This window comes from Rhinolophus hipposideros (assembly GCF_964194185.1).
Source record: "Rhinolophus hipposideros genome assembly, chromosome: 9".
Taxonomy (NCBI): Eukaryota; Metazoa; Chordata; class Mammalia; order Chiroptera; family Rhinolophidae; genus Rhinolophus; species Rhinolophus hipposideros.
Window position 1 is genome coordinate 13,586,424 of NC_138055.1, and position 14,972 is coordinate 13,601,395.

The 14,972-nt window shown below is 43.1% G+C and overlaps 1 protein-coding gene across 6 annotated transcripts in view; it reads left to right on the forward strand.

Moving 5' to 3' along the window:
* The first annotated feature begins 242 nt into the window (after positions 1-242).
* The window catches only part of MTERF2 (mitochondrial transcription termination factor 2), a 53,785-nt gene continuing 39,055 nt past the window's right edge, over positions 243-14,972 (forward strand). For 3 of the 6 annotated variants that reach the window (XR_013993934.1, XR_013993935.1, XR_013993936.1), the window contains exons 1-3: positions 287-416; positions 8,282-9,493; positions 10,140-10,289. Coding sequence is in view for 3 of the 6 variants with exons in the window: in XM_081058350.1 (XP_080914476.1) it covers positions 8,340-9,497 (1,158 nt within the window). In the remaining 3 variants the exon portion in view is untranslated. Of the gene's footprint in view, positions 417-2,474; positions 2,599-8,281; positions 9,933-10,139; positions 10,548-14,972 lie in introns of those variants that run through there. The other 3 variants (XM_081058350.1, XM_081058351.1, XM_081058349.1) reach the window with 3 other exon arrangements.

The window sequence follows — 14,972 nt, forward strand, 5'->3', positions numbered from 1 at the left end:
AATGCTGGGAAAGCAAGGGTGTGAAAATGCCAGAGACAACAACTGCCCCGGCACCAGCCGCCGTCCCACGGACAGCGGATTCCCACGCTGGCCCGCCTCCGCCGCCCCACCCCGACCCCGCCTTGCGGCGTCCTCAGGCGTCGGGCGGGGCCTGTAGCCTGTGTCCTCCGCCCTGATTGGCTGCGTTGGGGCTGCGAGGGCGTGCGTCTGTGTGCTCACGGGTCTGCGTGCTTTGATTGGCTGCGGGCAAAGGAGCCGGAGACCTGGTTGGCCCTGCTGAGGGATATTCGCGCGCCCCTCGGGACCCTGGCCCTCGGAAGACGACTGGCCACGGGAGTCGTCGGCCGCGTGGGGGAGGGAGGACGGAGCCGGGGACCCGGGACTCACTCCACTTTGCGAGGAGCGGACGCCAACAGGTGAGTTCGGCCCTTTCTCCGGCCCTGGGGGGTCGGTCACCGACTCGGCGGCCGCCAAGCGGCGGGGGTCTAGCGCGAAACCACCCTCGCAGCCCCCGCTCGGCTCCGCCTGCCTGGCCTGGGCGGACGCCGGGGCCTCACAGGTTGGAAATTTCTCTGGGAAAGCCCAGGCCCCGCAGGCGGGGTGGGTGGATTTCGATGACTCCCCGAGATCCTCTTCCTCGGGCCTCCGTTTTCCCTTTTGCTTATAAACATTGGGGTTAATTTGAAACTGTCAGTAGGTCGTCCATGGTGTAAAAGGAGAACTTAATGGAAACTCCTGGTGTTAATGTTACGCGTATTACAGAAGTGGCTTTCACTCCTCAAAAATAGCTAAGAAACCTGAAGTGTCAGAGAATAGCCCACACTGTGACTTAAGCAACATTTCCCAAGGGCATTACTGTCCGTAGGGCACAGGGCTAAGAGCCTGTCGCTGGCCACGCGGTGGGGTTAGAAAGTAAGGTCTGCTCATTGTCAGCTGAGCGACCTGGGGCTTTACCGGCACCTGTGTTCCCATCTGTAAAGTGCCTTGCTGTGAGGATTTACCGAGTTTGCTGACTACTCTGATGTATGGTATTAACTTGTTTAATCTTTAGTCATCCAGGATATATTGTCCCCATTTTTATTTTTAAAGATTTTATCGGGGAAGGGGAACGGGACTTTATTGGGGAACAGTGTGTACTTCCAGGCCTTTTTTCCAAGTCAAGTTGCCCTTTAAATCTCAGTTGTGGAGGGTGCCGTTCAGTTTCAAGTTGTTGTCCTTTCAGTCTTAGTTGTGGAGGGCACAGCTCAGCTCCAGGCCCAGTTGCCGTTGCTGTTGTTAGTTGCAGGGGGTGCAGCCCACCATCCCTTGCAGGAGTCCATGAATCGAAAGGGCAGCCTTGTGGCTGAGAGCCCACTGGCCCATGTGGGAATCGAACCGGCAGCCTTCGGAGTTAGGAGCACGGAGCTCCAACCGCCTGAGCCACCAGGCCGGCCTGTCCTCATTTTCTGATGCTCAAACTCAGGCAGAGAGAGGTGAAATGACTTCCTCAAGTCACAGTACAGCTAATGACCAGGAGTTAAGCCCAGGCAGCCCACAGTTTTAGCCAGTTCATTAAGTTGCCTCATGCACTTGGTTCATTCAGTTTCAGTTGACAGACATTGGTTTTGTTCCTCTGTGGACCAAGTTCTTTACTGGATCCTGGGGATAAAGCAGAAGAGCACCCAGATCCTGCCCTCCTCGTGCTGTCTATATAGTGCAGGGTGTTTGTCAATAGTTGGCCTGCAAGGTATCCATGAATCCTGCTAAAATCTTCTGCAAAATGTGGTTGTTGATTTTGTTTTGAAAAAGAATATGTGGCTCTCATCAGGTCCTCTGATGGGTCTGCGTTTCAAAGATATGAAGAAACATTTAGCAGAAAAGCTAGTGTTAGCATAATGCCTGACACATTGTGTGAGCTTAAAAAAAAAAAAAAGCCAAAAAACTACTGGTTGAATAACTGACAGATGTATAGCAATATAGTGCTACCATAGGGTCAAGAGCAGGGTGCTATGGAGGAGCACACACAGAGGTCACCTGCCTAGGAACGCCTCCTACGGTCACCGATGTCAGCCAGGTGAAGGATAGGGAAGCAGTTCATTGGAACACAGTGGTGACCCAGCTCTGCCCTCGTGGAGAGGGAGTCAGAAAGAACACATGAATAGCTACAGCAGTGACAAGTGGTACACAGGAGCGGTCCATGGTTCCACGAGAGCCTGTAGTGGGGACAGGAGGCTTCATTCATTCATGAAGAGAAGGGAAGTGTCCCTGGGAAAATGACACTTAACCTAGGAGTTAGGTGCATTTGGGGTATGGGGAACAGCCCTCAGTCTTCAAAGACCCTGTGGTGGGGACAGTAGAGCACCAGGGACTGAAAGGAAGCAGGTGTGGCTGGTGTAGGGAGAGGAGGACCAGGGGATTTGGGTGGTGACAGAGCCCAGACAGAGAGGCCTTGCATGGTAAGGCATTTTTATTTTGTTTTACATCTTTTCTTAAAGTGCCATTGAAAAGCTTATTGCAGGGAGGTGACAAGATCGCATTTTGAGAAGAAGCTGGAGAGATGCCCAAGTGGATTAACTGAAGCCCTGGATAAGGACTGGATTTCTGGGGAGAAACAGTGAGGTAAGGAGAAAGTCTAGAACCAAGCCTTGAAGATGAGCCTGCAAAGGAGACAGATAAAAGGAGGTCAGAGATGTCGGAAGGAAGGAGGAGCACTGGGAGAATGGGAAGTCATGTAAGTCAGAGAGCGATTCCACGGACGCAGTACGGAGATCAAGTATACTGAAAGCTGCAGAGGTCAAGAGAAAGGAACTAAAGCTACTCACTGACTCTCATCACATGGAAGTTGTCTTTATTAGAAGCTATATCAGTAGGTGGAGAGGAAATGGAGAGAAGGAAGGATCCACAAGAATTAACTGAGGGGAAGAGAAAATGGGGTTTTAGTTGGAGCAACAGTGGGAGGAAGAGCCATTGAGGTGAGTGTGGGAGGCTCAGCGAGGAGGATACAGCTGACAGAGTGAATACGTGAGAAAGAAGGGCTCTACAGACCTCAGGCCAGAGGTGTCAGGATCAGCACTGGAGCGGGGATTGCCCTGGATAATGAAAGTTGCAAGTGCAGGGCAGGGGAGATAACAGAAGGCTTATGTTTGGTGTGATGATTTGCTCTTCTTTTTGTATACAGGTGAGAGGTAAAGGTATTGGTTAAGAGTGAAGTTGGAAATGGGGTTGCGGGGAAGCTGGAGGTCTGAGTTGAGAAGATTTGACATAGTTGGTGGGGGTTATGCAAGAGTGAGTTGACCAGAGATTGTTTCAGGATAGTCTGGCAGAGGCAGTCAAGGCCAGAATGCAGCAAGGCTAGAAAATAGCCTCCTGGCTCATTCAGGGAATTGCAGAACAATAGAGGAATAAGGGTGGAAGCAAATTAGAAATAGAGGCTACATTTAATGTGTAACAAAGGAAGCATCACAAATCATGGGGAAAGAAAGGGTTGTTCAAAAACGGTGCTTGGAGACAGCTAAACTTGATAAACTGTTTAGATTCTCAGTTCACAATCAGAAGTTTGAAATGATTTAAAGGAGCTAACTTTTAAAATTCAAACAAAAATATTGAAGGAAGTATGGATGAATTTGTATCTAATCATCTGGTGCTTTAAAAGCAGTAGGAATCACAAAGGAAAGGGAAACTCCCCTCACTCTTTGACTACTTAAAATTAACCACTTTGGGGGTGGATGGGCGGCTCAGTTGGTTAGAGCGCGAGCTCTGGGCAATGGGGCTGGTTCGATTCCCACATGGGCCAGCGAGCTGCTCCTTCTGCAACTAGAATGAAGTCAATGAGCTGCCACTCAGCTCCCAGGTGGCCAGATGGCTTAGTTGGTTGGAGCAAGTGCTCTCAACCACAAGGTTGCCAGTTTGACTCCCGCAAGGGATGGTGGGCTGTGCCCCCTACAGCTAAAATTAAACATGGTACCTTGAGCTGAGCTGCCCTCGAGTTCCCGGATGGCTCAGTTGGTTGGGGCTCGTCCTCTCAACCACAAGGTTGCCGGTTCGACTCCCGCAAGGGATGGTGGGATACGTCCCCTGCAACCAGCAACGGCAACTGGACCTGGAGCTGGAGCTGCGTCCTCCACAACTAAGATTCAAAAAGGGCAAGAACTTGATTTGAAAAAGTCCTGGAAGTACACACTGCTCCCCAATAAAGTCCTGTTCCCCTTCCCCAATAAAATCTTAAAAAAAGAAATTAACTTTGTTCTGACACATGGCAATACTATGTATGAACCTTGAAGACATTATGCTAAGTTAAATAAGCCAGACATAACAGGACAAATATTGTATGATTCCACTTACATGAAGTATCAAGAACAAACAAATTCATAGAGGCAGAAAGTACAACAGTAGTTACTGGGGCTGAGCTGAGAGGAGAAAAAGAGTGAGAAATTATTTAATGGATACAAAGTTTGTGTTTGGGATGATGAAAAAGTCTGGAAATAGTGGTAGTGGTTGTACAACATTGTGAATTTACTTGATGCCATTGAATTGTTCACTTAAAAATGCTTGAAGTGATAAATTTTATGTTGTGCATATCTTAAACTACTAAAAAAAAAAACTTTCGTATGCTAAAACCGGAGAAAATAGTTATAAAAACGAGATGGTTATTTAACATATAAAGAGTTTATATACAAGTCAATTTCTAAAAAGCAGAAAGATTGCTGTTTAAAAAGGCAAAAGGCAGGGGCAGCGGGCGCCTGACGATCCGGTGGCTTAGATGGTTGGAGCGCTATGCTCCTAATGCCAAGGTTGCAGGTTTGATTCCCACATGGGCCAGTGAGCTGCACCCTCTACAGCTAAGATTGTGAACAAGGGCTTGACCTGGAGCTGGGCTGCTGTGAGTGGCCGGTGCGACCAACGGATGTCGAGTGGGGTGGAGCATAAGGCTCAGAATAATAACATGGGCCAGGGAGCTGCGTCCTACACAACTAGACTGAGAAAATGGCTTGAACTGGAGTTGGGAAACCAGAGTTTAGGAGAGGGGTGAGGGGTAAGGGGAAAAAAGGCAAAAGGCAGGAATAGTTAATTCACTAAAGGAAATAAAGATGGTCAAAATAATTAAAAGCTCAGCCTCACAAATAATAAAAGAAAATGAAGTTAAATTACTGTTGTATTCATTTTTCACAAAATTAAAACTAACGAGAGAATCTCACAAACTCATATTGTTTGTGAGAATGTCAGTTGAAATAGTTTTTCCAGACAGTAAGTTAACAACTTAAATTTTCAAATGTTCACACATCTCTTCAGTAATTCTCCTAGGAATTTATTCTAAAGGGAAAAAAATACAAAATGTGGGCAGATATTCAGCATATAGCAAAAAATTCCAAATAGCTCAAATGCTCAATACTAGGGAATGAATTACAAAATTGTAGCCCATCCATCCTTTATATCATGCACTCATTGTAAATATTTAGAGAGTTTTTGATACCATGGTTAGATACTTACAGTGAATAAAATAAATAAATTGTATGTGAGATGCGATAAAAAAAATACGGTGAATGCTGCTGCTGAGTGCCATCCAACAGAAAGGCAGGATCTTCAATACTGGAGGCGGTGCGTCAAACCTTAGTAACAATGTGTGACAAGTTTCAACTTGTTCCCTGTAGTCAGTCGGGTGTGAGCTACGTTTGAGAAGGTGTGTTTTAAAGTGTGCCATAAATCATGGATCATGAACAACACATGAACATGAAATGGACAAATGGTTTCATCCTCCATCACACATCACTTCTGGGACGACAATTTCTGTCAAATAAAAACATGGTGTGTCCTTATCCACCTTAGTCACTGAATCTGGCCCCATGTGACTCCTGGCTCTTCCCCAAATGACCAGGAAAGTAAACATTTTGAAGTGATTCAGAACACTGAGGCAGCCACAACAGCACAACTAAAGACACTTCATAAAAGAGGACTTCTGGAAATGCTTCAGAAAGTGGCAAGAATGATGGGATAAGTGTGTTTGAAGCAAGGAGGAGTATTTGAGGGGTGTTAATGGCAATGTGTCTTTTGCTGTAATACATTTTTTTAAACATTCACCGTATTTTTTGATCACACCTCATATATAATGGGTGTTGATTACAGAGGAGTCACAACATTTGTACTTTTCACCTTTGCAGTCAACTGTTATCAGAGAGTGAGAGTAAGACAGACAACTTTAACTGTTCAGACAACTCACCTGCCCACATTATAGTTCGTTCACCTGGAGTACGCAGGAAACAGGAGACAGCCTGCTTTTCCCTTCATCTCACTGTGCAGGAGCGTCATACTGTGGTCAATGTGGTTCTAATATTTAATGATCTGTCATTTTTTATAATGTAACCCTCACTGTAAGGCAGCTACTTCATCTGGTGCTTAGCCAGACACTGGGATCGATTCCAATCCTGGAGGAACCCTGGCTATACTGGACTTAATTGGAAGATGGTATGTTGGTATCCAGTGTGGTGCCTGCTTAAGAGATGTTCAAGGAAAATTCTTGAGTTTTTGCAATTTTCACTTTATAGGCCGAGTTTAGAATCTAACTCTCATGTATAAGGCAGTTTTATGTATTCAAAAATTATAATAAAGAGGATGAGAAACAGGAAAAAACTGGAGAATGTATTGCTTTTATAAGTAGTTATTTTGGACAGCCAAAGCATTTAAAGTACAATTTTCAGTTACTCTTTGTAAATAACATACTTTTGTCTAAAATATAATTTAAAGTCATATTACTACAAGAATTTTAGCTCCATATGTTTCCTAGTAATGGAACTAATACTTATTAACATTTACTGTTTTGCACTATTTTAACCACTACTTGTTTACTTGTTTCATCTGAGGCTAAGTCACTTTCCCAAGGTGACCCCATAAATTAGAGCCAGGACTGGGTGTGGGCAGTTTGGCTACAGAGCCCACACTCCTTCCAGCATGTGGTACAGATGTGAGGCCCGAGCTTGTGGGGTCCCTTGAACAGTAGGGTGTGGAGCTCCAGCCTAGATCTGCCCTTCCTCTTGTACCTCCTTCTTCCACTTAAAATCCATGGTGGTCTCAGAAAATTTTAAAAATACTTTGATATTTACATATTGGCTATTAGGGAATTGAGGAAACTGGTGTTAGAAATTATCTGAAGAAAGCTCTGGTTGAACCACTAGAAGTAAAAGGCTATGCCTATAATTATTTTGGACATCATAGGCACTCACAGTGAGCTGTTATTACAACTAACAAACCAAAATGAGAACATTGTTACTTGTTATTTTTCCTTAGAGAATAATCATTCCTCTGGATTAGTTAGGACAAGTTTGAGAGTGAAGAGTCCTTGGCATGTATGGCAAGGGCGTTATTAGGGCTGGGATGGGAAATGGCTTTTTTCAGCTTTCCTTCAGACCTACAAATAATAAGAGAAGGCTGCTAAAATGTTAGCTAAATAGAATTAGCTCAGTACTACACGCTTTTGTGGCAGGGTTGAGACACTTAATTCTCAGGTACGAAAAGTTAAAACAACAAATTAGGCATGTTTTGGTTACCATGATGCCAAAGGTTACAATGCATCAAGCACAGTGTTGCCATCTCTAAGTACCTAAAGTCAAGCTGTCCAGTGGGGACAGCTGGTTAGACTTCTAAAAGTGTGGTCCCCATTCCACAGCTAACATGATTTCCCAGAGCTCCACTGGGGCAGTCACATGGCATTTCTCATTTTACCTGGCTAAGATTTAATTCTGGATTTATAAAAAGAGTTTTCACGTAATTCTCATAAAACAAGCATACATTTATTAATTCATTTTAAATAAATTAACTGACTTATTTTGGGTAATAGTTATTCAGCAAAAATGTTTATAGAACTAGAGATGACCCCCGTTTCTTAAGTATTTGCTTCAGCTAAACATCACTTTGAAAATAACATGTTGAAAAAACAACTGTGTGTGTATGTAAGTAATATATGTCTCCTAAAGAGAAACATATCGAGAGTTGTAGGAGGAGGAATTGGTGTCAAAATAACATCTCAGGGCTGTGAATCTTTGAATGTTTTGTGGTCTTGCAGAAATGAAAAATAGAAATAACTGCTTCACAAAGTTGTTGCAAAGCTCAAATAGACCATGTTTTCTAAGTTGGGAAGAAGTAGAATTACTTTATAGATTATTTAAGAGGATATCTTTGCTATTCCACGAATAACTTTCCCGTTCAATTTAAATCCATGTTATTTCCATGCTTACTGCTTACATCTCAGATTTGCGTTTGTATTCTAAAAGTGAACAGCCCTATGTTTAAACCTCTATCTTCTTTCTTACAGGCGCCATGAGTGAATTCTGAGTCCCAGGACGGTGGGAATTAACCAGTGGATTGCAGGCATGTTGTGGAAGTTGCTGATGAGATCCCAGCCTTGCAAGCTGTGTTCTTTCAGGGAGATGCTGTCAGCTCCCAGATACAAGCCTTTTTTATCATGCTTCTCCTATACAACTGATAATCAGTCAAACAAAGAAAACCAAAGAACGGTGGAAAAGCTCTATAAATTTTCAGTTGACATCAGGAAAATTCGCAGGTTAAAAGGATGGGTACTTTTGGAGGATGAAACCTATGTTGAAGAAATTGCAAATATTTTACGACAAGTAGGTGCCGACGAGACTGCTGTAGCCAATATTTTGGAACGCTGCCCAGAAGCAATTGTCTGCAGTCCAACCGCTGTTGACACCCAGAGGGAACTCTGGCAATCGGTCTGTAAAAGCAAAGAAGAGTTAGTCAAGTTAATAGAACAGTTTCCCGAATCTTTCTTTACTGTTAAACACCAGGAAAACCAGAAGTTGAACATTCTGTTCTTTCAAGAATTGGGACTCAAAAATGTGGTCATTAGCAGATTTTTGACAACTGCATCTAGTATTTTTCATAATCCTATTGAGAAGAATAAGGAAATGATAAGGATTCTCCAAGAGAGTTATCTAAATTTAGGTGGCTCCGAGACCAACATGAAAGTTTGGCTGCTAAAATTATTAAGCCAAAACCCATTTATTTTGTTAAATTCTCCTGCAGCTATAAAGGAAACACTAGAATTTCTCCAGGAGCAAGGTTTCACAACTTTTGAAATTCTCCAACTTCTATCCAAACTCAAAGGGTTTCTTTTTCAACTTTGCCCAAGAAGTATACAGAAGAGTATTTCCTTCTCTAAAAAGGCTTTTAAATGTACAGATCTGGACCTGAAACAATTAATTTTGAAATGTCCTGCCCTTTTGTATTATCCTGGTCCTGTTTTGGAAGAGAGAATTCAGGGATTATTAAAAGAAGGAATCTCTATAACTCAGATAAGAGAGACACCAATGGTTCTTGAATTAACACCGCAGATAGTACAGTACAGAATGAGGAAACTGAATTCCTTAGGCTACAAAATAAAGGATGGACATCTAGCAAATCTAAGTGGAACAAAAAAAGAGTTTGAGGCTAACTTTGGTAAAATTCAGGCCAAAAAAGGAAGGCCGTTATTTAACCCTGTGGCACCATTAAATGTTGAAGAGTAAGTTGCCGACTGATGCTCCTGGTGGTGAGAGAGAAACTGAGTAGCAGAGACTTAAATGATTCCAGCAGTTTGTAGGCACTAGGAATTTTAGGAACCTACTTAGTTTCTGAGTTATGTGTAAATTGACGCTAAGTAAAAAATCTCCAACTCATTGGCTATATTTTAAGGTGTAAATTGCAGTTATTTTAAATAAAGTTGGTAATTTTGACCCTCAGCTATTTTTTTAAACTCTTAGACTATTAAATGGCGCGTTGGTGTGATATTTTATAAGTGAATCCTCTAAGAAACTGACAAGTGTATTCCCGTAATTCAAAGTAAGGATACCTTTGTATTCATACAGCACAGTTCATCTGGGATGCAGACCCAGCCTTCTTACTCACCACCAGCTCTGAAGCATCACTCTACTGTGGTATAAATTCTGTAGCTTAGTGTTAAGTGAAACAGCCGCAAACTTCTAATATATTTTTTAGAGAATGCTGTTTTTATCTCCTGGTTGGAATAAATGAATATCTTTGAGTACCAAGTATTACTCATCCAAAAAGAATAGCTAGAGCTTACTTGTGTGGTCAGTTTGTTTAAAATTGACCATTTTATCTCTCATGAGACACTTCTATGTGCATTCATTACTTTCCCCATTTTACAGATGAGGAAACAAACGTAAAGAGGCCACTCAACTGCCAAGTGACAGCCCAGATTTACTATGATCTGAATTCTTTTCAAACCTTGTGACTAGAAAAATGATTGCTTATGAGTCGGCACAAGAAAAGTCACCCCTACCTTACCTGCTAAAAGAGTGAGTACCAACAAATTTAGGGATTTTTATGCAAACTTCTCTGTAAAATTCCTTAAATTTTATATAATTTAATTTATATGCATTTGAAGTAAATGGAGCTTTTTAAAAGAACTTTCTGAAAATCCAGGTCTGCCTATAAAAGTGAGTGATAGTTGGTTCTGATTTTAGTAGCATTTCAGATTTCTATTTCTGACTCTTGTTCCAAGATAAACCTTACCCAGATGACTGGCTCTCTCAGCTGTAGAGTTTGAACTTTGTAACAAATACACAGCCAAACAATTGACTCTGATACTCAAAAATCTATGTGCTGTGTGCATACGGCTTTTTCTTGAGTAAGGAAAAAAATTATGAAAAATGCAGGCCATGTCTTTATTCAGCAAAGGCAGGTAACCCTCACTGTGCACATCTGTTCAGTGTCTTAGGACAGTGAAAGAAATCTCTGCAGCGCCTCCTAATGCCAGCCACATTGTGTTTTACAACCCTAAGAGTTCGGCACCATTGTCTACTTACAATTCTACAGATGTTGATGAGACTCAGGCACAGAGAGGGTAAATTACTTATCCAAAGTCACACAAGGTTGTTGGTTCAAGAAAAAAGAATGGCAGTGAGTATGGTTGGGGCAGGGCTGAATGTCAGGGAGAATGGTGCAAGGTAAAGGATGAGTAGTACAGGACCGTCTAAGAGCAGAATCTCATTCTAAGTGTGGTGGGAATCCCTTGGATAAATTTTAGTTTATGCTTGTTCTGAAATAACCAGTGGTGCTCTCTCACTCGCAAGTGTCTCAGTTTGGAATACATTATACATTGTATGGTCACCTTTTAGATGTCGATTTTGAGATACCTACTAGGTATCTGAGCAGAGATGTCAGACAGGCAAATGGCAAAGTCTGGAGTTGTGAGAAATCAAGACTAGAGATATCCAGGGGCCACCTGCATATCTGTGGTATTTAAAACTATGCCTCTAGATGAGCGTGTGCAGAAACAAAGTATAGATTGGTAGCAGTGGCTAGCCAAACCTGGAAAGGGTTAACCAAAGGAATAGGTCGCCAAGAAAAGAGGGCATGGTCAATAATATTGAATGCCAGGGAAAGGTCAACTAAGATATGAGTGACCAATGAGTATAGCAAAAAGGAAATCATTAGTTGGCCTTATCAAGAGTGATCCTGGTAGAATGAGAAAGGTAAGAAGGCAACCAGAATGGGTTGAGAGAATAGGAGATGAAGAAAAGGCAGAAGCTATAAAGTTTTTCAAGAAATTTTGCTGCGAAGGGAAGCAGAAAAACAGGTTGTAAGATTAATTTTTCCTTAAAGAAAGCAAATACTAGAACATGTTTATATGCTGATGGGTATGACCCAGGAGAGAGATGATGAGAGATGGAAAACAACAGGATTCATAAAGTGAAGGTGGGCTGACTTCGGATAAGAGCAGAAATACTACCCTGTTTCCCAGAAAGTAAGACCTAGCCGGACCATCAGCTCTGATGCGTCTTTTGGAGCAAAAATTACTATGAGACCTGGTCTTATATAAGATCCGGTTTTATAGTAAAATAAGACCAGGTCTCATAGTAATTTTTGCTCCAAAAGACGTATTAGAGCTGATGGTCCGGCTAGGTCTTATTTTTGGGGAAACACGGTAGTCCTGGTCCATGGGCACAGATGCAGGTAGGTTGATGGCGTGAGTGGTGTGAGAAGCAGGAGAGTTGCTGTCTGGTTGACTCTTTACAGAGGACAGGAGAATGGAAGGAGAGGAGTATAGCAGGAGGGCTGGAAAGAGGAGGTATGAAATAATTGTTGCGAGTAGTAGGAAAGGAAACATATGAGAGGGTATATAAGAAAGTTCGGCAGAGTTGAGTAGGCCATGTGTGCTTTGTGGCCATTAGTTTAAAGAGCCTAGTCAGTACAGCAGCAAAATTTAGGTGTGCAGGCCCAGACACAGAGAACCAGAGGCAGTTATGGTTTTAGAAATACATTTGTAGCTTACTCTAACTTGAAAAGATTAAGTTAAAAAACAAATCCACATTCATGATAAAACATACAGTATACTGACTTTATTTTCCCTTAGATCAAATCCTATTCCATATTTTCTTTTGTAAGCCTTTGAACCTCTGCCTTTAAAAAAAAAAAAAAAAAATTTTTATTAGTTTCAGGTGTACAAAGCAACATAATATTTAGATATTTAAACCCCTCATAAAGTAAACCCACCTCCCAGGCTACTACCCCTGACATCATATATAGTGGTTACAATAACATTGACTATATTCCCTATGTTATACTCCATGTACCATGACTATATACATCTATATATTTAGTTATAGTGGACATTCAATATTATTCTACTTCAGCTTCAGGTGTATAGCTCATTGGGCAGGCATCTACACAGTCTATGAAGTGATCCCCTGATAAGTCCAGTGCCCATCTGGCACCATGATCTTTACAACATAGTTGATTCTATTCCCCATACTGTATTAATTACCAATTGGTATTTTTTAATACCTTCACCTTTTTCACCCTGCCCCCAACCCCATTTCCATCTATCACCCTGATAAATCTAGTACCTACCTGGCACCATACCTAGTTATTACAATATTACTGATACTGTATAATGACCAATTTATACTTCTTAACCCCTTCCCCTTTCACCCATCCTTAACCCCTTTCCCCCTCTTAAAGAAGTCCCTCTAAGATTCCTTGTAATACTGGTTTGGTGTTGATGAACTCCTTCAGCTTTTTCTTGTCTGGGAAGCTCTTTATCTGTCCTTCAATTCTAAGTCATAGCTTTGCTGAGTACTCTTGGTTGTAGGTTGTTGCTTTTCGTCACTTTGAATATTTCCTGCCACTCCCTTCTTGCTTGCAAAGTTTCTGTGGAGAAATCAGCTGACAGTCTTATGGTAACTCCCTTGTAGGCATTACTAACTGCTTTTCTCTTGATGCTTTTAAGATTCTCTTTGTCTTTAACGTTTGGCATTTTAATTATGATATGTCTTGGTGTGGGCCTCTTTGGGTTCATCTTGTTTGGGACTCTGTGCTTCCTGGGCTTGTATTTCTATTTCCTTCATCAGGTTAGGGAAGTTTTCTGTCATTATTTCTTCAAGTAGGTTTTCAATTCCTTGCTCTCTCTCTTCTCCTTCTGGTACCTCTGTAATGCGAATGTTAGTGTGCTTGATATTGTCCCCAAAGCCCCTTAAACTCTCCTCAATTTTTTGGATTCTTTTTTCTTTTTGCTATTCTGGTTGGGTGTTTTCTGCCACCTTATCTTCTACATCACTGCTTAGATCCTCTGCTTCTTGTAATCTGTTGATTCCCTGTAATACGTTCTTCATTTACGTTATTGTATCCTTTATTTCTGACAGGTTCTTTTTCATGTTTTCCATCTCCATTTTTATGCTTCCTATCTCTCTGTTGAAGCTCTCCCTGAGATCATTTAGCATCCTTATAACCAGTGTTTGGAACTCTGCATCTGATAGATTGCTTATCTCTATTTCATTTAGTTCTTTTTTCTGGTGCTTTGTTCTGTTCTTTTATTTGGGACGTGTGTCTCCCCAGTTTGGGTGTCTCCCTGTTTGTTTCTGTGCATTAGGTAGATCTGCTATGTCTTCCAGTCTTAGTAGAGTGGGCTTATGTAGTAGGTGTGCTGTGGGATTCAGTGGTGTTATCTTTTTAGTCACCTGAGCCACGCACTCCAGGTGTGTCCCTTGTGTGGGTTGTGTGTGCTCTCCTGTTGTAGTTGAGCCTTGGTTGATAATTGCACATCAATGTGAGGGACTGACCCTTGGGCTCACTGGTTGTGAGGACTGGCCTTGACTACAGTGGAAAAGTTACTATGCAGGGGCTGATCCTCTGCCTCAGCAGAACTCTGGTGCCTGCCCAATCTGCCCCTTGAGTGTGTTGTACTTGGAGGCGGCTGGGTGATGCTCCAGTTCGTTTCAAAGCTGGCCACTGGGGGTGCCAGCCCCAGGATCACCTTGGAGGGGATCCACTGTAGGTCCAGTTCAGCCACAGTCTGTGCCATGCTGTGCTTGGGAGCGCCTTGAGAGGCCAAGCCACGAACCAAGGCTGGCTACTGCTAGTGCTGGCTTAGGGCTGCTCGGCCAGAGATACAGGACACACTCAAGCCTGATGCTGCCTGTCTGGGTTCTGCAAACCTTTGAGACCCTAGGAGAGTCTGCAGCATGAGCTAAGGCAGGCGGTTTGTACAAAGCCGCCACTGGAAGAGATTTGGGTGTGTCTGTAAGTTGGGTGGGACGGGGTCTCAAATCACCAGGGCTTGGGGATGAGATCAGTGGAGACCCACAGCCGCCTGAGTCCACATGCAGAGAACGGGTAGGGCTCAGCTAAGAAACAATGGTCTCTGCCTGCTCCTCCCTCCAGGAGGAAGCTGCCTCTCTAGCCCCCGTCCCAAGCCAAACAATTCAGTTCCCCACCATATATCCCTGCCGCCTCTCCAGCTGCTGCCCCAGCGCTGGAGCTGAGAGTGAGTGATTCTATTGGTGGGTTAAGTCCACATGTGATCCCTTTAAGAGCAGTGCCTGGGAGTGCAGCCACACTCGGTCTCACTCAGTCACAATCTCCACTGCTTTTCACACCCAGAAGTTATGGGGACTTCTCTCCTGGCACTGGAACCCTGGGCTGGGCTGGGGCTGGGACCTCTCGCTCATCTGGGGGATGGGGGAGACCCCGCCCAGTTG